We start from the raw sequence: 25,484 nt of genomic DNA, 5'->3' as shown, positions 1-25,484 counted from the left end.
CCACCCCCTCACCCACTGAGCTCCCCTCACCCTGCAAACCGCCCCCTCACCCACAGAGCCCCCCTCACCCTGCCAACCACCGCCTCACCCACTGAGCCCCCTCACCGTGCAAACCGCCCCCTCACCCACTGAGCCCCCTCACCCTGCAAACCGCCCCCTCACCCACTGAGCCCCCTCACCGTGCAAACCGCCCCCTCACCCACTGAGCCCCCCTCACCCTGCAAACCGCCCCCTCACCCACTGAGCCCCCTCACCGTGCAAACCGCCTCCTCACCCACTGAGCTCCCCTCACCGTGCAAACCTCCCCCTCACCCACTAAGCCCCCTCACCCTGCAAACCGCCCCCTCACCCACTGAGCCCCCCTCACCCTGCAAACCGCCCCCTCACCCACTGAGCTCCCCTCACCGTGCAAACCTCCCCCTCACCCACTAAGCCCCCTCACCCTGCAAACCGCCCCCTCACCCACTGAGCCCCCCTCACCCTGCAAACCGCCCCCTCACCCACTGAGCCCCCCTCACCCTGCAAACCGCCCCCTCACCCACTGAGCTCCCCTCACCGTGCAAACCGCCCCCTCACCCACTGAGCCCCCCTCACCGTGCAAACCTCCCCCTCACCTCTCCCCCTCACCCTGCAAACCGCCCCCTCACCCCTCCCCCTCACCCCGCCCCTCACCCCTACCCTCACCCACTCTACCCCAATCTTTGAACCTTTCCCGTCACTCACCAACCCCACGTTTAACCCCTCACCCTGAACCCGCTTTCACCCCCTGAACCCATTGTAACCCCTGTCTTTGCCCACTGACCCCCACTTACTCACCCCCTGAGCTTCAGTCCAGGAGGGGATTGTTGGCGATCCGTGTCTCAGTGACCCTGAGGTGAAGGAGCAGTAAGTGGGTCTGGGGGTCACAGACACAGGTGCGGGTCAGTTGGAGATATGTGAGGTTCTGCTGGGTGTTGGGGTCAAAGAACCCCTTTGTGTCACTGCTGGGGTGGAAGAGCGAGTCACGCACCCCCTGGTCAAACAGCCCGCGACGGAAGGCTGCCTCCACGGACAGCCGGTGACTGTGCTGAGGGTCGATGATGCCCCCCGTGGCCGCCTGAGCGGCTAGGAGACGGAGGGCATGAGTGTAGACAATCAAGCCTCTCCTCATGGCCTCGAAGAGGGAGATGAGGCTGCCGGAGTGAGGATCGGTGTAGCCAGTCACTGCCCGCTCGGCCGATAACAACTTGTCCATGAGCTCCCGGCCCACCAGCCCCCTCCTCACTGCCTGGTGTACAGTCAACCTGAGGTCACGTACGGGGTCCACCAAGCAGCCAGTGGCTGCCTGTGCCTCGAGGAGGAGGAGGCCTGCGCCAGGTCGCAATGTTCCCTCTAGCACAGCCTGATAAATGGAGACTTTCCTGTGGCCCTCTGTGACCAGGACACCTGCCACACATCTCGATCCCTCCAGGTAGGTGCTCACGCTGCCGCTCACCTCCTCCACCGAGTCCTCCCCCTCCTCCAGCCTCCGAGCTGTTGAGGCATCAATTATCCCAGCGTCCAGCAGCTCCTCGATGGTCACTCTCGTCCGCAGCCCACGGAACCGGGGTCGCTCCTTTAACACTCGACTCCCTCCCTGCTGGACAAATGCCCCAACCTCCAAATCTGGCCCCAGCTGATCCCTCCGGCTTCCTGGACCGGGATGGCACATCCCAGGATCCTCACTGCTCCCAGAGGATCCAACAATGGACCTCACAACTTTCACCATCTGTAAAGAGGAAAAACGATTCAGGGACAAGATGGAGATCATTCATATCCACAGCAACACAGAACGCTTCAGAACCACTCAGTAAGACCATCAAAGATTCAAATCCAAGAGATCGCAGGAGAAAACCTATCCTATCAGAGAGCAGCACTGTCAGAGGGTCAGTACTGAGGGAGTGCCGCATTGTCAGAGAGTCAGTACTGAGGGAGTGCCGCACTGTCAGAGGGTCAGTACTGAGGGAGCGCCGCACTGTCAGAGGGTCAGTATTGAGGGAGTGCTGCACTGTCAGAGGGTCAGTACTGAGGGAGTGCTGCACTGTCAGAGAGTTACTGAGGGAGTGCTGCACTGTCAGAGGTTCAGTACTGAGGGAGTGCTGCACTGTCAGAGGGTCAGTACTGAGGGAGTGCTGCTCTGTCAGAGGGTCAGTACTGAGGGAGTGCTGCTCTGTCAGAGGGTCAGTACTGAGGGAGTGCTGCACTGTCAGAGGGTCAGTACTGAGGGAGTGCTGCTCTGTCAGAGGGTCAGTACTGAGGGTGTGCCGCACTGTCAGAGGGTCAGTACTGAGGGAGTGCTGCACTGTCAGAGGGTCAGTACTGAGGGAGTGCCGCACTGTCAGAGGGTCAGTACTGAGGGAGTGCTGCACAGTCAGAGGGTCAGTACTGAGGGAGTGCTGCACTGTCAGAGGGTCAGTATTGAGGTAGTGCTGCACTGTCAGAGGGTCAGTACTGAGGGAGTGCTGCACTGTCAGAAGGTCAGTACTGAGGGAGTGCTGCACTGTCAGAGGATCAGTACTGAGGGAGTGCTGCACTGTCAGAGGGTCAGTACGGAGGGAGCGCCGCACTGTCAAAGGGTCAGTACTGAGGGAGTGCTGCACTGTCACAGGGTCAGTACTGAGGGAGAGCCGCACTGTCAGAGGGTCAGTACTGAGGGAGTGCCGCACTGTCAGAGGGTCAGTACTGAGGGAGTGCCGCTGTTAGAGGGTCAGTACTGAGGGAGTGCTGCACTGTCAGAGGGTCAGTACAGAGGGAGTGCTGCACAGTCAGAGGGTCAGTACTGAGGGAGTGCCGCACTGTCAGAGGGTCAGTACTGAGGGAGTGCTGCACTGTCAGAAGGTCAGTACTGAGGGAGTGCTGCACTGTCAGAGGATCAGTACTGAGGGAGTGCTGCACTGTTAGAGGGTCAGTACGGAGGGAGCGCCGCACTGTCAAAGGGTCAGTACTGAGGGAGTGCTGCACTGTCACAGGGTCAGTACTGAGGGAGAGCCGCACTGTCAGAGGGTCAGTACTGAGGGAGTGCCGCACTGTCAGAGGGTCAGTACTGAGGGAGTGCCGCTGTTAGAGGGTCAGTACTGAGGGAGTGCTGCACTGTCAGAGGGTCAGTACTGAGGGAGTGCCGCACTGTCAGAGGGTCAATACTGAGGGAGTGCTGCAGTGTCAGAGGGTCAGTACTGAGGGTGTGCCGCACTGTCAGAGGGTCAGTACTGAGGGAGTGCAGCACTGTCAGAGGGTCAGTACTGAGGGAGTGCTGCACTGTCAGAGGATCAGTACTGAGGGAGTGCCGCACTGTCAGAGGGTCAGTACTGGGGGAGTGCTGCACTGTCAGAGGGTCAGTACTGAGGGAGCCCCGCACTGTCAGAGGGTCAGTACTGAGGGAGTGCTGCACTGTCAGAGGGTCAGTACTGAGGGAGTGCAGCACTGTCAGAAGGTCAGTACTGAGGGAGTGCCACACTGTCAGAGGGGCAGTACTGAGGGAGTGCCGCACTGTCAGAGGGTCAGTACTGAGGGAGTGCTGCACTGTCAGAGGGTCAGTACTGAGGTAGTGCCGCACTGTCAGAGGGTCAGTACTGAGGGAGTGCTGCACTGTCAGAGGGTCAGTACTGAGGGAGTGCTGCACTGTCAGAGGGTCAGTACTGAGGGAGTGCTGCACTGTCAGAGGGTCAGTACTGAGGGAGCGCCGCACTGTCAAAGGGTCAGTACTGAGGGAGCGCCGCACTGTCAGAGGGTCAGTACTGAGGGAGTGCTGCACTGTCAGAGGGTCAATACTGAGTGAGTGTCGCACTGTCAGAGGGTCAGTACTGAGGGAGTGCTGCACTGTCAGAGGGTCAGTACTGAGGGAGTGCTGCACTGTCAGAGGGTCAGTACTGAGGGAGTGCTACACTGTCAGAGGGTCAGTACTGAGGGAGTGCCGCACTGTCAGAGGGTCAGTACTGAGGGAGTGCTGCACTGTCAGAGGGTCAGTACTGAGCGAGTGCCGCACCGTCAGAGGGTCAGTACTGAGGGAGTGCCGCACTGTCAAGAGGGTCAGTACTGAGGGAGTGCTGCACTGTCAGAGGGTCAGTACTGAGGGAGTGCTGCACTGTCAGAGGGTCAGTACTGAGGGAGTGCTGCACTGTCAGAGGGTCAGTACTGAGGGAGCGCCGCACTGTCAAAGTGTCAGTACTGAGGGAGCGCCGCACTGTCAGAGGGTCAGTACTGAGGGAGTGCCGCACTGTCAGAGGGTCAGTACTGAGGGAGTGCCGCTGTTAGAGGGTCAGTACTGAGGGAGTGCTGCACTGTCAGAGGGTCAGTACTGAGGGAGTGCCGCACTGTCAGAGGGTCAATACTGAGGGAGTGCTGCAGTGTCAGAGGGTCAGTACTGAGGGTGTGCCGCACTGTCAGAGGGTCAGTACTGAGGGAGTGCAGCACTGTCAGAGGGTCAGTACTGAGGGAGTGCTGCACTGTCAGAGGGTCAGTACTGAGGGAGTGCCGCACTGTCAGAGGGTCAGTACTGGGGGAGTGCTGCACTGTCAGAGGGTCAGTACTGAGGGAGCCCCGCACTGTCAGAGGGTCAGTACTGAGGGAGTGCTGCACTGTCAGAGGGTCAGTACTGAGGGAGTGCTGCACTGTCAGAAGGTCAGTACTGAGGGAGTGCCACACTGTCAGAGGGGCAGTACTGAGGGAGTGCCGCACTGTCAGAGGGTCAGTACTGAGGGAGTGCTGCACTGTCAGAGGGTCAGTACTGAGGGAGTGCCGCACTGTCAGAGGGTCAGTACTGAGGGAGTGCTGCACTGTCAGAGGGTCAGTACTGAGGGACTGCTGCACTGTCAGAGGGTCAGTACTGAGGGAGTGCTGCACTGTCAGAGGGTCAGTACTGAGGGAGCGCCGCACTGTCAAAGGGTCAGTACTGAGGGAGCGCCGCACTGTCAGAGGGTCAGTACTGAGGGAGTGCTGCACTGTCAGAGGGTCAATACTGAGTGAGTGTCGCACTGTCAGAGGGTCAGTACTGAGGGAGTGCTGCACTGTCAGAGGGTCAGTACTGAGGGAGTGCTGCACTGTCAGAGGGTCAGTACTGAGGGAGTGCTACACTGTCAGAGGGTCAGTACTGAGGGAGTGCCGCACTGTCAGAGGGTCAGTACTGAGGGAGTGCTGCACTGTCAGAGGGTCAGTACTGAGCGAGTGCCGCACCGTCAGAGGGTCAGTACTGAGGGAGTGCCGCACTGTCAAGAGGGTCAGTACTGAGGGAGTGCTGCACTGTCAGAGGGTCAGTACTGAGGGAGTGCTGCACTGTCAGAGGGTCAGTACTGAGGGAGTGCTGCACTGTCAGAGGGTCAGTACTGAGGGAGCGCCGCACTGTCAAAGTGTCAGTACTGAGGGAGCGCCGCACTGTCAGAGGGTCAGTACTGAGGGAGTGCTGCACTGTCAGAGGGTCAGTACTGAGGGAGTGTCGCACTGTCAGAGGGTCAGTACTGAGGGAGCGCCGCACTGTCAGAGGGTCAGTACTGAGGGAGCGCCGCACTGTCAGAGGGTCAGTACTGAGGGAGTGCCGCACTGTCAGAGGGTCAGTACTGAGGGAGCGCCGCACTGTCAGAGGGTCAGTACTGAGGGAGTGCCGCACTGTCAGAGGGTCAGTACTGAGGAAGTGCTGCACTGTCAGAGAGTCAGTACTGAGGGAGTGCCGCACTGTCAGAGGGCCAGTACTGAGGGAGTGCTGCACTGTCAGAGGGTCAGTACTGAGGGAGTGCTGCACTGTCAGAGGGTCAGTACTGAGGGAGCGCCGCACTGTCAAAGGGTCAGTACTGAGCGGGCGCCGCACTGTCAGAGGGTCAGTACTGAGGGAGTGCTGCACTGTCAGAGGGTAAGTACTGAGGGAGTGTCGCACTGTCAGAGGGTCAGTACTGAGGGAGTGCTGCACTGTCAGACGGTCAGTACTGAGGGAGCGCCGCACTGTCAGAGGGTCAGTACTGAGGGAGCGCCGCACTGTCAGAGGGTCAGTACTGAGGGAGCGCTGCACTGTCAGAGGGTCAGTACTGAGGGAGTGCCGCACTGTCAGAGGGCCAGTACTGAGGGAGTGCTGCACTGTCAGAGGGTCAGTACTGAGGGAGTGCTGCACTGTCTGAGAGTCAGTACTGAGGGAGCGCCGCACTGTCAAAGGGTCAGTACTGAGGGAGCGACGCACTGTCAGAGGGTCAGTACTGAGGGAGTGCTGCACTGTCAGAGGGTCAGTACTGAGGGTGTGTCGCACTGTCAGAGGGTCAGTACTGAGGGAGCGCTGCACTGTCAGATGGTCAGTACTGAGGGAGTGCCGCACTGTGAGAGGGTCAGTACTGAGGGAGTGCTGCACTGTCAGACGGTCAGTACTGAGGGAGTGCCGCACTGTCAGAGGGTCAGTACTGAGGGAGTGCTGCACTGTCAGAGGGTCAGTACTGAGGGAGCGCTGCAATGTCAGAGGGTCAGTACTGAGGGAGTGCTGCACTGTCAGAGGGTCAGTACTGAGGGAGCGCTGCACTGTCAGAGGGTCAGTACTGAGGGAGTGCTGCACTGTCAGAGAGTCAGTACTGAGGGTGTGCCGCACTGTCAGAGGGTCAGTACTGAGGGAGTGCCGCACTGTCAGAGGGTCAGTACTGAGGGAGTGCTGCACTGTCAGACGGTCAGTACTGAGGGAGTGCTGCACTGTCAGAGGGTCAGAACTGAGGGAGTGCTGCACTGTCAGAGGGTCAGTACTGAGGGAGCGACGCACTGTCAAGGTGTCAGTACTGAGGGAGCGCCGCACTGTCAGAGGGTCAGTACTGAGGGAGTGCTGCACTGTCAGAGGGTCAGTACTGAGGGAGTGTCGCACTGTCAGAGGGTCAGTACTGAGGGAGCGCCGCACTGTCAGAGGGTCAGTACTGAGGGAGCGCCGCACTGTCAGAGGGTCAGTACTGAGGGAGCGCCGCACTGTCAGAGGGTCAGTACTGAGGGAGTGCCGCACTGTCAGAGGGTCAGTACTGAGGAAGTGCTGCACTGTCAGAGAGTCAGTACTGAGGGAGTGCCGCACTGTCAGAGGGCCAGTACTGAGGGAGTGCTGCACTGTCAGAGGGTCAGTACTGAGGGAGTGCTGCACTGTCAGAGGGTCAGTACTGAGGGAGCGCCGCACTGTCAAAGGGTCAGTACTGAGGGAGCGCCGCACTGTCAGAGGGTCAGTACTGAGGGAGTGCTGCACTGTCAGAGGGTCAGTACTGAGGGAGTGTCGCACTGTCAGAGGGTCAGTACTGAGGGAGTGCTGCACTGTCAGACGGTCAGTACTGAGGGAGCGCCGCACTGTCAGAGGGTCAGTACTGAGGGAGCGCCGCACTGTCAGAGGGTCAGTACTGAGGGAGCGCTGCACTGTCAGAGGGTCAGTACTGAGGGGGTGCTGCACTGTCAGAGAGTCAGTACTGAGGGAGAGCCGCACTGTCAGAGGGCCAGTACTGAGGGAGTGCTGCACTGTCAGAGGGTCAGTACTGAGGGAGTGCTGCACTGTGAGAGAGTCAGTACTGAGGGAGCGCCGCACTGTCAAAGGGTCAGTACTGAGGGAGCGACGCACTGTCAGAGGGTCAGTACTGAGGGAGTGCTGCACTGTCAGAGGGTCAGTACTGAGGGTGTGGCGCACTGTCAGAGGGTCAGTACTGAGGGAGCGCTGCACTGTCAGACGGTCAGTACTGAGGGAGTGCCGCACTGTGAGAGGGTCAGTACTGAGGGAGTGCTGCACTGTCAGACGGTCAGTACTGAGGGAGTGCCGCACTGTCAGAGGGTCAGTACTGAGGGAGTGCTGCACTGTCAGAGGGTCAGTACTGAGGGAGCGCTGCACTGTCAGAGGGTCAGTACTGAGGGAGTGCTGCACTGTCAGAGAGTCAGTACTGAGGGTGTGCCGCACTGTCAGAGGGTCAGTACTGAGGGAGTGCCGCACTGTCAGAGGGTCAGTACTGAGGGAGTGCTGCACTGTCAGAGGGTCAGGACTGAGGGAGCGCTGCACTGTCAGAGGGTCAGTACTGAGGGAGTGCTGCACTGTCAGAGAGTCAGTACTGAGGGTGTGCCGCACTGTCAGAGGGTCAGTACTGAGGGAGTGCCGCACTGTCAGAGGGTCAGTACTGAGGGAGTGCTGCACTGTCAGACGGTCAGTACTGAGGGAGCGCCGCACTGTCAGAGGGTCAGTACAGAGGGAGCGCCGCACTGTCAGAGAGTCAGTACTGAGGGAGTGCTGCACTGTCAGAGGGTCAGTACTGAGGGAGTGTCGCACTGTCAGAGGGTCAGTACTGAGGGAGCGCCGCACTGTCAGAGGGTCAGTACTGAGGGAGCGCCGCACTGTCAGAGGGTCAGTACTGAGGGAGTGCCGCACTGTCAGAGGGTCAGTACTGAGGGAGTGCTGCACTGTCAGACAGTCAGTACTGAGGGAGTGCCGCACTGTCAGAGGGCCAGTACTGAGGGAGTGCTGCACTGTCAGAGGGTCAGTACTGAGGGAGTGCTGCACTGTCAGACGGTCAGTACTGAGGGAGTGTCGCACTGTCAGAGGGTCAGTACTGAGGGAGCGCTGCACTGTCAGAGGGTCAGTACTGAGGGAGTGCTGCACTGTCAGAGAGTCAGTACTGAGGGTGTGCCGCACTGTCAGAGGGTCAGTACTGAGGGAGTGCCGCACTGTCAGAGGGTCAGTACTGAGGGAGTGCTGCACTGTCAGAGGGTCAGTACTGAGGGAGCGCTGCACTGTCAGAGGGTCAGTACTGAGGGAGTGCTGCACTGTCAGAGAGTCAGTACTGAGGGTGTGCCGCACTGTCAGAGGGTCAGTACTGAGGGAGTGCCGCACTGTCAGAGGGTCAGTACTGAGGGAGTGCTGCACTGTCAGACGGTCAGTACTGAGGGAGTGCTGCACTGTCAGAGGGTCAGTACTGAGGGAGTGCTGCACTGTCAGAGGGTCAGTACTTAGAGAGCGCCGCACTGTCAAAGTGTCAGTACTGAGGGAGCGCCACACTGTCAGAGGGTCAGTACTGAGGGAGTGCTGCACTGTCAGAGGGTCAGTACTGAGGGAGTGTCGCACTGTCAGAGGGTCAGCACTGAGGGAGCGCCGCACTGTCAGAGGGTCAGTACTGAGGGAGCGCCGCACTGTCAGAGGGTCAGTACTGAGGGAGCGCCGCACTGTCAGAGGGTCAGTACTGAGGGAGTGCCGCACTGTCAGAGGGTCAGTACTGAGGAAGTGCTGCACTGTCAGAGGGTCAGTACTGAGGGAGTGCCGCACTGTCAGAGGGCCAGTACTGAGGGAGTGCTGCACTGTCAGAGAGTCAGTACTGAGGGTGTGCCGCACTGTCAGAGGGTCAGTACTGAGGGAGTGCCGCACTGTCAGAGGGTCAGTACTGAGGGAGTGCTGCACTGTCAGACGGTCAGTACTGAGGGAGTGCTGCACTGTCAGAGGGTCAGTACTGAGGGAGTGCTGCACTGTCAGAGGGTCAGTACTGAGGGAGCGCCGCACTGTCAAAGTGTCAGTACTGAGGGAGCGCCACACTGTCAGAGGGTCAGTACTGAGGGAGTGCTGCACTGTCAGAGGGTCAGTACTGAGGGAGTGTCGCACTGTCAGAGGGTCAGTACTGAGGGAGCGCCGCACTGTCAGAGGGTCAGTACTGAGGGAGCGCCGCACTGTCAGAGGGTCAGTACTGAGGGAGCGCCGCACTGTCAGAGGGTCAGTACTGAGGCAGTGCCGCACTGTCAGAGGGTCAGTACTGAGGAAGTGCTGCACTGTCAGAGAGTCAGTACTGAGGGAGTGCCGCACTGTCAGAGGGCCAGTGCTGAGGGAGCGCCGCACTGTCAGAGGGTCAGTACTGAGGGAGTGCCGCACTGTCAGAGGGTCAGTACTGAGGAAGTGCTGCACTGTCAGAGAGTCAGTACTGAGGGAGTGCTGCACTGTCAGAGGGTCAGTACTGAGGGAGTGCCGCACTGTCAGAGGGTCAGTACTGAGGGAGTGCTGCACTGTCAGACGGTCAGTACTGAGGGAGCGCCGCACTGTCAGAGGGTCAGTACTGAGGGAGCGCCGCACTGTCAAAGGGTCAGTACTGAGGGAGCGACGCACTGTCAGAGGGTCAGTACTGAGGGAGTGCTGCACTGTCAGAGGGTCAGTACTGAGGGTGTGGCGCACTGTCAGAGGGTCAGTACTGAGGGAGCGCTGCACTGTCAGACGGTCAGTACTGAGGGAGTGCCGCACTGTGAGAGGGTCAGTACTGAGGGAGTGCTGCACTGTCAGACGGTCAGTACTGAGGGAGTGCCGCACTGTCAGAGGGTCAGTACTGAGGGAGTGCTGCACTGTCAGAGGGTCAGTACTGAGGGAGCGCTGCACTGTCAGAGGGTCAGTACTGAGGGAGTGCTGCACTGTCAGAGAGTCATTACTGAGGGTGTGCCGCACTGTCAGAGGGTCAGTACTGAGGGAGTGCTGCACTGTCAGAGGGTCAGTACTGAGGGAGCGCTGCACTGTCAGAGGGTCAGTACTGAGGGAGTGCTGCACTGTCAGAGAGTCAGTACTGAGGGTGTGCCGCACTGTCAGAGGGTCAGTACTGAGGGAGTGCCGCACTGTCAGAGGGTCAGTACTGAGGGAGTGCTGCACTGTCAGAGGGTCAGTACTGAGGGAGCGCTGCACTGTCAGAGGGTCAGTACTGAGGGAGTGCTGCACTGTCAGAGAGTCAGTACTGAGGGTGTGCCGCACTGTCAGAGGGTCAGTACTGAGGGAGTGCCGCACTGTCAGAGGGTCAGTACTGAGGGAGTGCTGCACTGTCAGACGGTCAGTACTGAGGGAGTGCTGCACTGTCAGAGGGTCAGTACTGAGGGAGTGCTGCACTGTCAGAGGGTCAGTACTGAGAGAGCGCCGCACTGTCAAAGTGTCAGTACTGAGGGAGTGCCACACTGTCAGAGGGTCAGTACTGAGGGAGTGCTGCACTGTCAGAGGGTCAGTACTGAGGGAGTGTCGCACTGTCAGAGGGTCAGTACTGAGGGAGTGCTGCACTGTCAGAGGGTCAGTACTGAGGGAGTGTCGCACTGTCAGAGGGTCAGTACTGAGGGAGCGCCGCACTGTCAGAGGGTCAGTACTGAGGGAGTGCTGCACTGTCAGAGGGTCAGTACTGAGGGAGTGTCGCACTGTCAGAGGGTCAGTACTGAGGGAGCGCCGCACTGTCAGAGGGTCAGTACTGAGGGAGCGCCGCACTGTCAGAGGGTCAGTACTGAGGGAGCGCCGCACTGTCAGAGGGTCAGTACTGAGGGAGTGCCGCACTGTCAGAGGGTCAGTACTGAGGAAGTGCTGCACTGTCAGAGAGTCAGTACTGAGGGAGTGCCGCACTGTCAGAGGGCCAGTACTGAGGGAGTGCTGCACTGTCAGAGAGTCAGTACTGAGGGTGTGCCGCACTGTCAGAGGGTCAGTACTGAGGGAGTGCCGCACTGTCAGAGGGTCAGTACTGAGGGAGTGCTGCACTGTCAGACGGTCAGTACTGAGGGAGTGCTGCACTGTCAGACGGTCAGTACTGAGGGAGTGCTGCACTGTCAGAGGGTCAGTACTGAGGGAGCGCCGCACTGTCAAAGTGTCAGTACTGAGGGAGCGCCACACTGTCAGAGGGTCAGTACTGAGGGAGTGCTGCACTGTCAGAGGGTCAGTACTGAGGGAGTGTCGCACTGTCAGAGGGTCAGTACTGAGGGAGCGCCGCACTGTCAGAGGGTCAGTACTGAGGGAGCGCCGCACTGTCAGAGGGCCAGTACTGAGGGAGCGCCGCACTGTCAGAGGGTCAGTACTGAGGGAGTGCCGCACTGTCAGAGGGTCAGTACTGAGGAAGTGCTGCACTGTCAGAGAGTCAGTACTGAGGGAGTGCCGCACTGTCAGAGGGCCAGTACTGAGGGAGCGCCGCACTGTCAGAGGGTCAGTACTGAGGGAGTGCCGCACTGTCAGAGGGTCAGTACTGAGGAAGTGCTGCACTGTCAGAGAGTCAGTACTTCAGTACTGAGGGAGTGCTGCACTGTCAGAGGGTCAGTACTGAGGGAGTGTCGCACTGTCAGAGGGTCAGTACTGAGGGAGTGCTGCACTGTCAGACGGTCAGTACTGAGGGAGCGCCGCACTGTCAGAGGGTCAGTACTGAGGGAGCGCCGCACTGTCAAAGGGTCAGTACTGAGGGAGCGACGCACTGTCAGAGGGTCAGTACTGAGGGAGTGCTGCACTGTCAGAGGGTCAGTACTGAGGGTGTGGCGCACTGTCAGAGGGTCAGTACTGAGGGAGCGCTGCACTGTCAGACGGTCAGTACTGAGGGAGTGCCGCACTGAGAGAGGGTCAGTACTGAGGGAGTGCTGCACTGTCAGACGGTCAGTACTGAGGGAGTGCCGCACTGTCAGAGGGTCAGTACTGAGGGAGTGCTGCACTGTCAGAGGGTCAGTACTGAGGGAGCGATGCACTGTCAGAGGGTCAGTACTGAGGGAGTGCTGCACTGTCAGAGAGTCATTACTGAGGGTGTGCCGCACTGTCAGAGGGTCAGTACTGAGGGAGTGCCGCACTGTCAGAGGGTCAGTACTGAGGGAGTGCCGCACTGTCAGAGGGTCAGTACTGAGGGAGTCCCGCACTGTCAGAGGGTCAGTACTGAGGGAGTGCCGCACTGTCAGAGGGTCAGTACTGAGGGGGTGCTGCACTGTCAGAGAGTCAGTACTGAGGGAGTGCCGCACTGTCAGAGGGCCAGTACTGAGGGAGTGCTGCACTGTCAGAGGGTCAGTACTGAGGGAGTGCTGCACTGTCAGAGGGTCAGTACTGAGGAAGCGCCGCACTGTCAAAGGGTCAGTACTGAGGGAGTGCAGCACTGTCAGAGGGTCAGTACTGAGGGAGTGCTGCACTGTCACAGGGTCAGTACTGAGGGATTGCCGCTGTTAGAGGGTCAGTACTGAGGGAGTGCCGCTGTTAGAGGGTCAGTACTGAGGGAGTGCCGCACTGTCAGAGGGTCAGTACTGAGGGAGTGCTGCACTGTCAGAGGGTCAGTACTGAGGGAGTGCCGCACTGTCAGAGGGTCAGTACTGACGGAGTGCTGCACTGTCACAGGGTCAGTACTGAGGGATTGCCGCTGTTAGAGGGTCAGTACTGAGGGAGTGCCGCTGTTAGAGGGTCAGTACTGAGGGAGTGCCGCACTGTCAGAGGGTCAGTACTGAGGGAGTGCTGCACTGTCAGAGGGTCAGTACTGAGGGAGTGCCGCACTGTCAGAGGGTCAGTACTGAGGGTGTGCCGCACTGTCAGAGGGTCAGTACTGAGGGAGTGCAGCACTGTCAGAGGGTCAGTACTGAGGGAGTGCTGCACTGTCAGAGGGTCAGTACTGAGGGAGTGCTGCACTGTCAGAAGGTCAGTACTGAGGGAGTGCTGCACTGTCAGAGGGTCAGTACTGAGGGAGTGCTGCACTGTCAGAGGGTCAGTACTGAGGTAGTGCTGCACTGTCAGAGGGTCAGTACTGAGGGAGTGCTGCACTGTCAGAGGGTCAGTACTGAGGGAGTGCTGCACTGTCAGAGGGTCAGTACTGAGCGAGTGCTGCACTGTCAGAGGGTCAGTACTGAGGGAGCGCCGCACTGTCAAAGTGTCAGTACTGAGGGAGGGCCGCACTGTCAGAGGGTCAGTACTGAGGGAGTGCAGCACTGTCAGAGGGTCAGTACTGAGGAAGTGCAGCACTGTCAGAGAGTCAGTACTGAGGGAGTGCCGCACTGTCAGAGGGCCAGTACTGAGGGAGTGCTGCACTGTCAGAGGGTCAGTACTGAGGGAGTGCTGCACTGTCAGAGGGTCAGTACTGAGGGAGCGCCGCACTGTCAAAGGGTCAGTACTGAGGGAGCGCCGCACTGTCAGAGGGTCAGTACTGAGGGAGTGCTGCACTGTCAGAGGGTCAGTACTGAGGGAGTGTCGCACTGTCAGAGGGTCAGTACTGAGGGAGTGCTGCACTGTCAGACGGTCAGTACTGAGGGAGCGCCGCACTGTCAGAGGCTCAGTACTGAGGGAGCGCCGCACTGTCAGAGGGTCAGTACTGAGTGAGTGCCGCACTGTCGGGCGGTCAGTACTGAAGGAGTGCCGCACTGTCCGAGGGTCAGTACTGAGGGAGTGCCGCACTGTGAGAGGGTCAGTACTGAGGGAGCGCCGCACTGTCAGAGAGTCAGTACTGAGGGAGTGCTGCACTGTCAGACGGTCAGTACTGAGGGAGCGCCGCACTGTCAGAGGGTCAGTACTGAGGGAGCGCCGCACTGTCAGAGAGTCAGTACTGAGGGAGTGCTGCACTGTCAGAGGGTCAGTACTGAGGGAGTGTCGCACTGTCAGAGGGTCAGTACTGAGGGAGCGCCGCACTGTCAGAGGGTCAGTACTGAGGGAGCGCCGCACTGTCAGAGGGTCAGTACTGAGGGAGTGCCGCACTGTCAGAGGGTCAGTACTGAGGAAGTGCTGCACTGTCAGAGAGTCAGTACTGAGGGAGTGCTGCACTGTCAGAGGGTCAGTACTGAGGGAGCGCTGCACTGTCAGAGGGTCAGTACTGAGGGAGTGCTGCACTGTCAGAGAGTCATTACTGAGGGTGTGCCGCACTGTCAGAGGGTCAGTACTGAGGGAGTGCCGCACTGTCAGAGGGTCAGTACTGAGGGAGTGCTGCACTGTCAGAGGGTCAGTACTGAGGGAGCGCTGCACTGTCAGAGGGTCAGTACTGAGGGAGTGCTGCACTGTCAGAGAGTCAGTACTGAGGGTGTGCCGCACTGTCAGAGGGTCAGTACTGAGGGAGTGCCGCACTGTCAGAGGGTCAGTACTGAGGGAGTGCTGCACTGTCAGACGGTCAGTACTGAGGGAGCGCCGCACTGTCAGAGGGTCAGTAAAGAGGGAGCGCCGCACTGTCAGAGAGTCAGTACTGAGGGAGTGCTGCACTGTCAGAGGGTCAGTACTGAGGGAGTGTCGCACTGTCAGAGGGTCAGTACTGAGGGAGCGCCGCACTGTCAGAGGGTCAGTACTGAGGGAGCGCCGCACGGTGAGAGGGTCAGTACTGAGGAAGTGCTGCACTGTCAGAGAGACAGTACTGAGGGAGTGCCGCACTGTCAGAGGGCCAGTACTAAGGGAGTGCTGCACTGTCAGAGGGTCAGTACTGAGGGAGTGCTGCGCTGTCAGAGGGTCAGTACTGAGGGAGTGCTGCACTGTTAGAGGGTCAGTACTGACGGAGTGCTGCACTGTCAGACGGTCAGTACTGAGGGAGCGCCGCACTGTCAGAGGTTCAGTACTGAGGGAGCGCCGCAATGTCAGAGGGTCAGTACTGAGGGAGCGCTGCACTGTCAGAGGGTCAGTACTGAGGGAGTCCCGCACTGTCAGAGGGTCAGTACTGAGGGAGTGCGGCACTGTCAGAGGGTCAGTACTGAGGGAGCGCCGCACTGTCAGAGGGTCAGTACTGAGGGAGTGCTGCACTGACAGAGGGTCAGTACTGAGGGAGTGCCGCACTGTCAGAGGGTCAGTACTGAGGGAGTCCCGCACTGTCAGAGGGTCAGTACTGAGGGAGTGCCGCACTGTCAGAGGGTCAGTACTGAGGGGGTGCTGCACTGGCAGAGAGTCAGTACTGAGGGAGTGCCGCACTGTCAGAGGGCCAGTACTTAGGGAGTGCTGCACTGTCAGAGGGTCAGTACTGAGGGAGCGCCGCACTGTCAAAGGGTCAGTACTGAGGGAGTGCAGCACTGTCAGAGGGTCAGTACTGAGGGAGTGCCGCACTGTCAGAGGGTCAGTACTGAGGGAGTGCTGCACTGTCAGACGGTCAGTACTGAGGGAGCGCCGCACTGTCAGAGGGTCAGTACAGAGGGAGCGCCGCACTGTCAGAGAGTCAGTACTGAGGGAGTGCTGCACTGTCAGAGGGTCAGTACTGAGGGAGTGTCGCACTGTCAGAGGGTCAGTACTGAGGGAGCGCCGCACTGTCAGAGGGTCAGTACTGAGGGAGCGCCGCACTGTCAGAGGGTCAGTACTGAGGGAGTGCCGCACTGTCAGAGGGTCAGTACTGAGGAAGTGCTGCACTGTCAGAGAGTCAGTACTGAGGGAGTGCCGCACTGTCAGAGGGCCAGTACTAAGGGAGTGCTGCACTGTCAGAGGGTCAGTACTGAGGGAGTGCTGCACTGTCAGAGGGTTAGTACTGAGGGAGCGCCGCACTATCAGCGGGTCAGTACTGGGGGAGTGCTGCACTGTTAGAGGGTCAGTACTGACGGAGTGCTGCACTGTCAGACGGTCAGTACTGAGGGAGCGCCGCACTGTCAGAGGTTCAGTACTGAGGGAGCGCCGCACTGTCAGAGGGTCAGTACTGAGGGAGCGCTGCACTGTCAGAGGGTCAGTACTGAGGGAGTGCCGCACTGTCAGAGGGTCAGTACTGAGGGAGTGCGGCACTGTCAGAGGGTCAGTACTGAGGGAGCGCCGCACTGTCAGAGGGTCAGTACTGAGGGAGTGCTGCACTGTCAGAGGGTCAGTACTGAGGGAGTGCCGCACTGTCAGAGGGTCAGTACTGAGGGAGTCCCGCACTGTCAGAGGGTCAGTACTGAGGGAGTGCCGCACTGTCAGAGGGTCAGTACTGAGGGGGTGCTGCACTGTCAGAGAGTCAGTACTGAGGGAGTGCCGCACTGTCAGAGGGCCAGTACTGAGGGAGTGCTGCACTGTCAGAGGGTCAGTACTGAGGGAGTGCTGCACTGTCAGAGGGTCAGTACTGAGGGAGCGCCGCACTGTCAAAGGGTCAGTACTGAGGGAGTGCAGCACTGTCAGAGGGTCAGTACTGAGGGAGTGCTGCACTGTCACAGGGTCAGTACTGAGGGATTGCCGCTGTTAGAGGGTCAGTACTGAGGGAGTGTCGCTGTTAGAGGGTCAGTACTGAGGGAGTGCCGCACTGTCAGAGGGTCAGTACTGAGGGAGTGCTGCACTGTCAGAGGGTCAGTACTGAGGGAGTGCCGCACTGTCAGAGGGTCAGTACTGACGGAGTGCTGCACTGTCACAGGGTCAGTACTGAGGGATTGCCGCTGTTAGAGGGTCAGTACTGAGGGAGTGCCGCTGTTAGAGGGTCAGTACTGAGGGAGTGCCGCACTGTCAGAGGGTCAGTACTGAGGGAGTGCTGCACTGTCAGAGGGTCAGTACTGAGGGTGTGCCGCACTGTCAGAGGGTCAGTACTGAGGGAGTGCAGCACTGTCAGAGGGTCAGTACTGAGGGAGTGCTGCACTGTCAGAGGGTCAGTACTGAGGGAGTGCTGCACTGTCAGAAGGTCAGTACTGAGGGAGTGCTGCACTGTCAGAGGGTCAGTACTGAGGGAGTGCTGCACTGTCAGAGGGTCAGTACTGAGGGAGTGCTGCACTGTCAGAGGGTCAGTACTGAGGGAGTGCTGCACTGTCAGAGGGTCAGTACTGAGGGAGTGCTGCACTGTCAGAGGGTCAGTACTGAGGGAGTGCTGCACTGTCAGAGGGTCAGTACTGAGGGAGCGCCGCACTGTCAAAGTGTCAGTACTGAGGGAGGGCCGCACTGTCAGAGGGTCAGTACTGAGGGAGTGCAGCACTGTCAGAGGGTCAGTACTGAGGAAGTGCAGCACTGTCAGAGAGTCAGTACTGAGGGAGTGCCGCACTGTCAGAGGGCCAGTACTGAGGGAGTGCTGCACTGTCAGAGGGTCAGTACTGAGGGAGTGCTGCACTGTCAGAGGGTCAGTACTGAGGGAGCGCCGCACTGTCAAAGGGTCAGTACTGAGGGAGCGCCGCACTGTCAGAGGGTCAGTACTGAGGGAGTGCTGCACTGTCAGAGGGTCAGTACTGAGGGAGTGTCGCACTGTCAGAGGGTCAGTACTGAGGGAGTGCTGCACTGTCAGACGGTCAGTACTGAGGGAGCGCCGCACTGTCAGAGGCTCAGTACTGAGGGAGCGCCGCACTGTCAGAGGGTCAGTACTGAGTGAGTGCCGCACTGTCAGGCGGTCAGTACTGAAGGAGTGCCGCACTGTCCGAGGGTCAGTACTGAGGGAGTGCCGCACTGTGAGAGGGTCAGTACTGAGGGGGTGCTGCACTGTCAGAGAGTCAGTACTGAGGGAGTGCCGCACTGTCAGAGGGCCAGTACTGAGGGAGTGCTGCACTGTCAGAGGGTCAGTACTGAGGGAGTGCTGCACTGTCAGAGGGTCAGTACTGAGGGAGCGCCGCACTGTCAAAGGGTCAGTACTGAGGGAGCGCCGCACTGTCAAAGGGTCAGTACTGAGGGAGTGCCGCACTGTCAGAGGGCCAGTACTGAGGGAGTGCTGCACTGTCAAAGGTCAGTACTGAGGGAGTGCCGCACTGTCAGAGGGTCAGTAATGAGGGAGTGCCGCACTGTCAAAGGGTCAGTACTGAGGGAGTGCTGCACTGTCAGATGGTCAGTTCTGAGGGAGTGCCGCACTGTCAGAGGGTCAGTACTGAGGGAGTGCTGCACTGTCAGACGGTCAGTACTGAGGGAGCGCCGCACTGTCAGAGGGTCAGTACTGAGGGAGCGCCGCACTGTCAGAGAGTCAGTACTGAGGGAGTGCTGCACTGTCAGAGGGTCAGTACTGAGGGAGTGTCGCACTGTCAGAGGGTCAGTACTGAGGGAGCGCCGCACTGTCAGAGGGTCAGTACTGAGGGAGCGCCGCACTGTCAGAGGGTCAGTACTGAGGGAGTGCCGCACTGTCAGAGGGTCAGTACTGAGGAAGTGCTGCACTGTCAGAGAGTCAGTACTGAGGGAGTGCTGCACTGTCAGAAGGTCAGTACTGAGGGAGTGCTGCACTGTCAGAGGGTCAGTACTGAGGGAGTGCTGCACTGTCAGAGGGTCAGTACTGAGGGAGCGCCGCACTGTCAAAGGGTCAGTACTGAGGGAGCGCCGCACTGTCAGAGGGTCAGTACTGAGGGAGTGCTGCACTGTCAGAGGGTCAGTACTGAGGGAGTGCTGCACTGTCAGAGGGTCAGTACTGAGGGAGTGCTGCACTGTCAGAAGGTCAGTACTGAGGGAGTGCTGCACTGTCAGAGGGTCAGTACTGAGGGAGTGCTGCACTGTCAGAGGGTCAGTACTGAGGTAGTGCTGCACTGTCAGAGGGTCAGTACTGAGGGAGTGCTGCACTGTCAGAGGGTCAGTACTGAGGGAGTGCTGCACTGTCAGAGGGTCAGTACTGAGCGAGTGCTGCACTGTCAGAGGGTCAGTACTGAGGGAGCGCCGCACTGTCAAAGTGTCAGTACTGAGGGAGGGCCGCACTGTCAGAGGGTCAGTGCTGAGGGAGTGCAGCACTGTCAGAGGGTCAGTACTGAGGAAGTGCAGCACTGTCAGAGAGTCAGTACTGAGGGAGTGCCGCACTGTCAGAGGGCCAGTACTGAGGGAGTGCTGCACTGTCAGAGGGTCAGTACTGAGGGAGTGCTGCACTGTCAGAGGGTCAGTACTGAGGGAGCGCCGCACTGTCAAAGGGTCAGTACTGAGGGAGCGCCGCACTGTCAGAGGGTCAGTACTGAGGGAGTGCTGCACTGTCAGAGGGTCAGTACTGAGGGAGTGTCGCACTGTCAGAGGGTCAGTACTGAGGGAGTGCTGCACTGTCAGACGGTCAGTACTGAGGGAGCGCCGCACTGTCAGAGGCTCAGTACTGAGGGAGCGCCGCACTGTCAGAGGGTCAGTACTGAGTGAGTGCCGCACTGTCAGGCGGTCAGTACTGAAGGAGTGCCGCACTGTCCGAGGGTCAGTACTGAGGGAGTGCCGCACTGTGAGAGGGTCAGTACTGAGGGGGTGCTGCACTGTCAGAGAGTCAGTACTGAGGGAGTGCCGCACTGTCAGAGGGCCAGTACTGAGGGAGTGCTGCACTGTCAGAGGGTCAGTACTGAGGGAGTGCTGCACTGTCAGAGGGTCAGTACTGAGGGAGCGCCGCACTGTCAAAGGGTCAGTACTGAGGGAGCGCCGCACTGACAAAGGTCAGTACTGAGGGAGTGCCGCACTGTCAGAGGGTCAGTACTGAGGAAGTGTTGCACTGTCAGAGGGTCAGTACTGAGGGAGTGCTGCACTGTCAGACGGTCAGTACTGAGGGAGCGCCGCACTGTCAGAGGGTCAGTACTGAGGGAGTGCTGCACTGTCAGATGGTCAGTACTGAGGGAGTGTCGCACTGTCAGAGGGTCAGTACTGAGGGAGTGCTGCACTGTCAGACGGTCAGTACTGAGGGAGCGCCGCACTGTCAGAGGGTCAGTACTGAGGGAGCGCCGCACTGTCAGAGAGTCAGTACTGAGGGAGTGCTGCACTGTCAGAGGGTCAGTACTGAGGGAGTGTCGCACTGTCAGAGGGTCAGTACTGAGGGAGCGCCGCACTGTCAGAGGGTCAGTACTGAGGGAGCGCCGCACTGTCAGAGGGTCAGTACTGAGGGAGTGCTGCACTGTCAGAGGGTCAGTACTGAGGGAGTGCTGCACTGTCAGAGGGTCAGTACTGAGGGAGCGCTGCACTGTCAGAGGGTCAGTACTGAGGGAGTGCTGCACTGTCAGAGAGTCATTACTGAGGGTGTGCCGCACTGTCAGAGGGTCAGTACTGAGGGAGTGCCGCACTGTCAGAGGGTCAGTACTGAGGGAGTGCTGCACTGTCAGAGGGTCAGTACTGAGGGAGCGCTGCACTGTCAGAGGGTCAGTACTGAGGGAGTGCTGCACTGTCAGAGAGTCAGTACTGAGGGTGTGCCGCACTGTCAGAGGGTCAGTACTGAGGGAGTGCCGCACTGTCAGAGGGTCAGTACTGAGGGAGTGCTGCACTGTCAGACGGTCAGTACTGAGGGAGCGCCGCACTGTCAGAGGGTCAGTAAAGAGGGAGCGCCGCACTGTCAGAGAGTCAGTACTGAGGGAGTGCTGCACTGTCAGAGGGTCAGTACTGAGGGAGTGTCGCACTGTCAGAGGGTCAGTACTGAGGGAGCGCCGCACTGTCAGAGGGTCAGTACTGAGGGAGCGCCGCACGGTGAGAGGGTCAGTACTGAGGAAGTGCTGCACTGTCAGAGAGACAGTACTGAGGGAGTGCCGCACTGTCAGAGGGCCAGTACTAAGGGAGTGCTGCACTGTCAGAGGGTCAGTACTGAGGGAGTGCTGCGCTGTCAGAGGGTCAGTGCTGAGGGAGTGCTGCACTGTTAGAGGGTCAGTACTGACGGAGTGCTGCACTGTCAGACGGTCAGTACTGAGGGAGCGCCGCACTGTCAGAGGTTCAGTACTGAGGGAGCGCCGCAATGTCAGAGGGTCAGTACTGAGGGAGCGCTGCACTGTCAGAGGGTCAGTACTGAGGGAGTGCCGCACTGTCAGAGGGTCAGTACTGAGGGAGTGCGGCACTGTCAGAGGGTCAGTACTGAGGGAGCGCCGCACTGTCAGAGGGTCAGTACTGAGGGAGTGCTGCACTGACAGAGGGTCAGTACTGAGGGAGTGCCGCACTGTCAGAGGGTCAGTACTGAGGGAGTCCCGCACTGTCAGAGGGTCAGTACTGAGGGAGTGCCGCACTGTCAGAGGGTCAGTACTGAGGGGGTGCTGCACTGGCAGAGAGTCAGTACTGAGGGAGTGCCGCACTGTCAGAGGGCCAGTACTTAGGGAGTGCTGCACTGTCAGAGGGTCAGTACTGAGGGAGCGCCGCACTGTCAAAGGGTCAGTACTGAGGGAGTGCAGCACTGTCAGAGGGTCAGTACTGAGGGAGTGCCGCACTGTCAGAGGGTCAGTACTGAGGGAGTGCTGCACTGTCAGACGGTCAGTACTGAGGGAGCGCCGCACTGTCAGAGGGTCAGTACAGAGGGAGCGCCGCACTGTCAGAGAGTCAGTACTGAGGGAGTGCTGCACTGTCAGAGGGTCAGTACTGAGGGAGTGTCGCACTGTCAGAGGGTCAGTACTGAGGGAGCGCCGCACTGTCAGAGGGTCAGTACTGAGGGAGCGCCGCACTGTCAGAGGGTCAGTACTGAGGGAGTGCCGCACTGTCAGAGGGTCAGTACTGAGGAAGTGCTGCACTGTCAGAGAGTCAGTACTGAGGGAGTGCCGCACTGTCAGAGGGCCAGTACTAAGGGAGTGCTGCACTGTCAGAGGGTCAGTACTGAGGGAGTGCTGCACTGTCAGAGGGTTAGTACTGAGGGAGCGCCGCACTATCAGCGGGTCAGTACTGGGGGAGTGCTGCACTGTTAGAGGGTCAGTACTGACGGAGTGCTGCACTGTCAGACGGTCAGTACTGAGGGAGCGCCGCACTGTCAGAGGTTCAGTACTGAGGGAGCGCCGCACTGTCAGAGGGTCAGTACTGAGGGAGCGCTGCACTGTCAGAGGGTCAGTACTGAGGGAGTGCCGCACTGTCAGAGGGTCAGTACTGAGGGAGTGCGGCACTGTCAGAGGGTCAGTACTGAGGGAGCGCCGCACTGTCAGAGGGTCAGTACTGAGGGAGTGCTGCACTGTCAGAGGGTCAGTACTGAGGGAGTGCCGCACTGTCAGAGGGTCAGTACTGAGGGAGTCCCGCACTGTCAGAGGGTCAGTACTGAGGGAGTGCCGCACTGTCAGAGGGTCAGTACTGAGGGGGTGCTGCACTGTCAGAGAGTCAGTACTGAGGGAGTGCCGCACTGTCAGAGGGCCAGTACTGAGGGAGTGCTGCACTGTCAGAGGGTCAGTACTGAGGGAGTGCTGCACTGTCAGAGGGTCAGTACTGAGGGAGCGCCGCACTGTCAAAGGGTCAGTACTGAGGGAGTGCAGCACTGTCAGAGGGTCAGTACTGAGGGAGTGCTGCACTGTCACAGGGTCAGTACTGAGGGATTGCCGCTGTTAGAGGGTCAGTACTGAGGGAGTGTCGCTGTTAGAGGGTCAGTACTGAGGGAGTGCCGCACTGTCAGAGGGTCAGTACTGAGGGAGTGCTGCACTGTCAGAGGGTCAGTACTGAGGGAGTGCCGCACTGTCAGAGGGTCAGTACTGACGGAGTGCTGCACTGTCACAGGGTCAGTACTGAGGGATTGCCGCTGTTAGAGGGTCAGTACTGAGGGAGTGCCGCTGTTAGAGGGTCAGTACTGAGGGAGTGCCGCACTGTCAGAGGGTCAGTACTGAGGGAGTGCTGCACTGTCAGAGGGTCAGTACTGAGGGAGTGCCGCACTGTCAGAGGGTCAGTACTGAGGGTGTGCCGCACTGTCAGAGGGTCAGTACTGAGGGAGTGCAGCACTGTCAGAGGGTCAGTACTGAGGGAGTGCTGCACTGTCAGAGGGTCAGTACTGAGGGAGTGCTGCACTGTCAGAAGGTCAGTACTGAGGGAGTGCTGCACTGTCAGAGGGTCAGTACTGAGGGAGTGCTGCACTGTCAGAGGGTCAGTACTGAGGGAGTGCTGCACTGTCAGAGGGTCAGTACTGAGGGAGTGCTGCACTGTCAGAGGGTCAGTACTGAGGGAGTGCTGCACTGTCAGAGGGTCAGTACTGAGGGAGTGCTGCACTGTCAGAGGGTCAGTACTGAGGGAGCGCCGCACTGTCAAAGTGTCAGTACTGAGGGAGGGCCGCACTGTCAGAGGGTCAGTACTGAGGGAGTGCAGCACTGTCAGAGGGTCAGTACTGAGGAAGTGCAGCACTGTCAGAGAGTCAGTACTGAGGGAGTGCTGCACTGTCAGACGGTCAGTACTGAGGGAGCGCCGCACTGTCAGAGGCTCAGTACTGAGGGAGCGCCGCACTGTCAGAGGGTCAGTACTGAGTGAGTGCCGCACTGTCAGGCGGTCAGTACTGAAGGAGTGCCGCACTGTCCGAGGGTCAGTACTGAGGGAGTGCCGCACTGTGAGAGGGTCAGTACTGAGGGGGTGCTGCACTGTCAGAGAGTCAGTACTGAGGGAGTGCCGCACTGTCAGAGGGCCAGTACTGAGGGAGTGCTGCACTGTCAGAGGGTCAGTACTGAGGGAGTGCTGCACTGTCAGAGGGTCAGTACTGAGGGAGCGCCGCACTGTCAAAGGGTCAGTACTGAGGGAGCGCCGCACTGTCAGAGGGTCAGTACTGAGGAAGTGTTGCACTGTCAGAGGGTCAGTACTGAGGGAGTGCTGCACTGTCAGACGGTCAGTACTGAGGGAGTGCCGCACTGTCAGAGGGTCAGTACTGAGGAAGTGTTGCACTGTCAGAGGGTCAGTACTGAGGGAGTGCTGCACTGTCAGACGGTCAGTACTGAGGGAGCGCCGCACTGTCAGAGGGTCAGTACTGAGGGAGTGCTGCACTGTCAGATGGTCAGTTCTGAGGGAGTGCCGCACTGTCAGAGGGTCAGTACTGAGGGAGTGCTGCACTGTCAGACGGTCAGTACTGAGGGAGCGCCGCACTGTCAGAGGGTCAGTACTGAGGGAGCGCCGCACTGTCAGAGAGTCAGTACTGAGGGAGTGCTGCACTGTCAGAGGGTCAGTACTGAGGGAGTGTCGCACTGTCAGAGGGTCAGTACTGAGGGAGCGCCGCACTGTCAGAGGGTCAGTACTGAGGGAGCGCCGCACTGTCAGAGGGTCAGTACTGAGGGAGTGCCGCACTGTCAGAGGGTCAGTACTGAGGAAGTGCTGCACTGTCAGAGAGTCAGTACTGAGGGAGTGCTGCACTGTCAGAAGGTCAGTACTGAGGGAGTGCTGCACTGTCAGAGGGTCAGTACTGAGGGAGTGCTGCACTGTCAGAGGGTCAGTACTGAGGGAGCGCCGCACTGTCAAAGGGTCAGTACTGAGGGAGCGCCGCACTGTCAGAGGGTCAGTACTGAGGGAGTGCTGCACTGTCAGAGGGTCAGTACTGAGGGAGTGCTACACTGTCAGAGGGTCAGTACCTGAGGGAGTGCCGCACTGTCAGAGGGTCAGTACTGAGGGAGTGCCGCACCGTCAGAGGGTCAGTACTGAGCGAATGCTGCACTGTCAGAGGGTCAGTACTGAGGGAGTGCTGCACTGTCAGAGGGTCAGTACTGAGCGAGTGCCGCACCGTCAGAGGGTCAGTACTGAGCGAATGCTGCACTGTCAGAGGGTCAGTACTGAGGGAGTGCTGCACTGTCAGAGGGTCAGTACTGAGGGAGTGCTGCACTGTCAGAGGGTCAGTACTGAGGGAGTGCTGCACTGTCAGAGGGTCAGTACTGAGGGAGTGCTGCACTGTCAGAGGGTCAGTACTGAGGGAGCGCCGCACTGTCAAAGTGTCAGTACTGAGGGAGGGCCGCACTGTCAGAGGGTCAGTACTGAGGGAGTGCAGCACTGTCAGAGGGTCAGTACTGAGGAAGTGCAGCACTGTCAGAGAGTCAGTACTGAGGGAGTGCCGCACTGTCAGAGGGCCAGTACTGAGGGAGTGCTGCACTGTCAGAGGGTCAGTACTGAGGGAGTGCTGCACTGTCAGAGGGTCAGTACTGAGGGAGCGCCGCACTGTCAAAGGGTCAGTACTGAGGGAGCGCCGCACTGTCAGTGGGTCAGTACTGAGGGAGTGCTGCACTGTCAGAGGGTCAGTACTGAGGGAGTGTCGCACTGTCAGAGGGTCAGTACTGAGGGAGTGCTGCACTGTCAGACGGTCAGTACTGAGGGAGCGGCGCACTGTCAGAGGCTCAGTACT

The 25,484-nt window shown here is 59.3% G+C and overlaps 1 protein-coding gene across 1 annotated transcript in view; it reads right to left on the bottom strand.

Annotated features, from left to right (window-relative positions):
- Nucleotides 1-773: 773 nt before the first annotated feature.
- LOC140425682 (uncharacterized) overlaps nucleotides 774-25,484 on the bottom strand; it is a 171,571-nt gene continuing 146,860 nt past the window's right edge. Inside the window, exon 10 of the mRNA XM_072510177.1 lies at nucleotides 774-1,747. Within this exon, the coding sequence (XP_072366278.1) occupies nucleotides 827-1,747 (921 nt within the window). The 3' untranslated portion in view covers nucleotides 774-826. The remainder of the gene's footprint in view (nucleotides 1,748-25,484) is intronic.

Source organism: Scyliorhinus torazame, chromosome 6, assembly GCF_047496885.1.
Source record: "Scyliorhinus torazame isolate Kashiwa2021f chromosome 6, sScyTor2.1, whole genome shotgun sequence".
Taxonomy (NCBI): Eukaryota; Metazoa; Chordata; class Chondrichthyes; order Carcharhiniformes; family Scyliorhinidae; genus Scyliorhinus; species Scyliorhinus torazame.
Note: the sequence above shows the minus strand (reverse complement) of the source record. Positions and strands in the feature narration are given on the sequence as shown.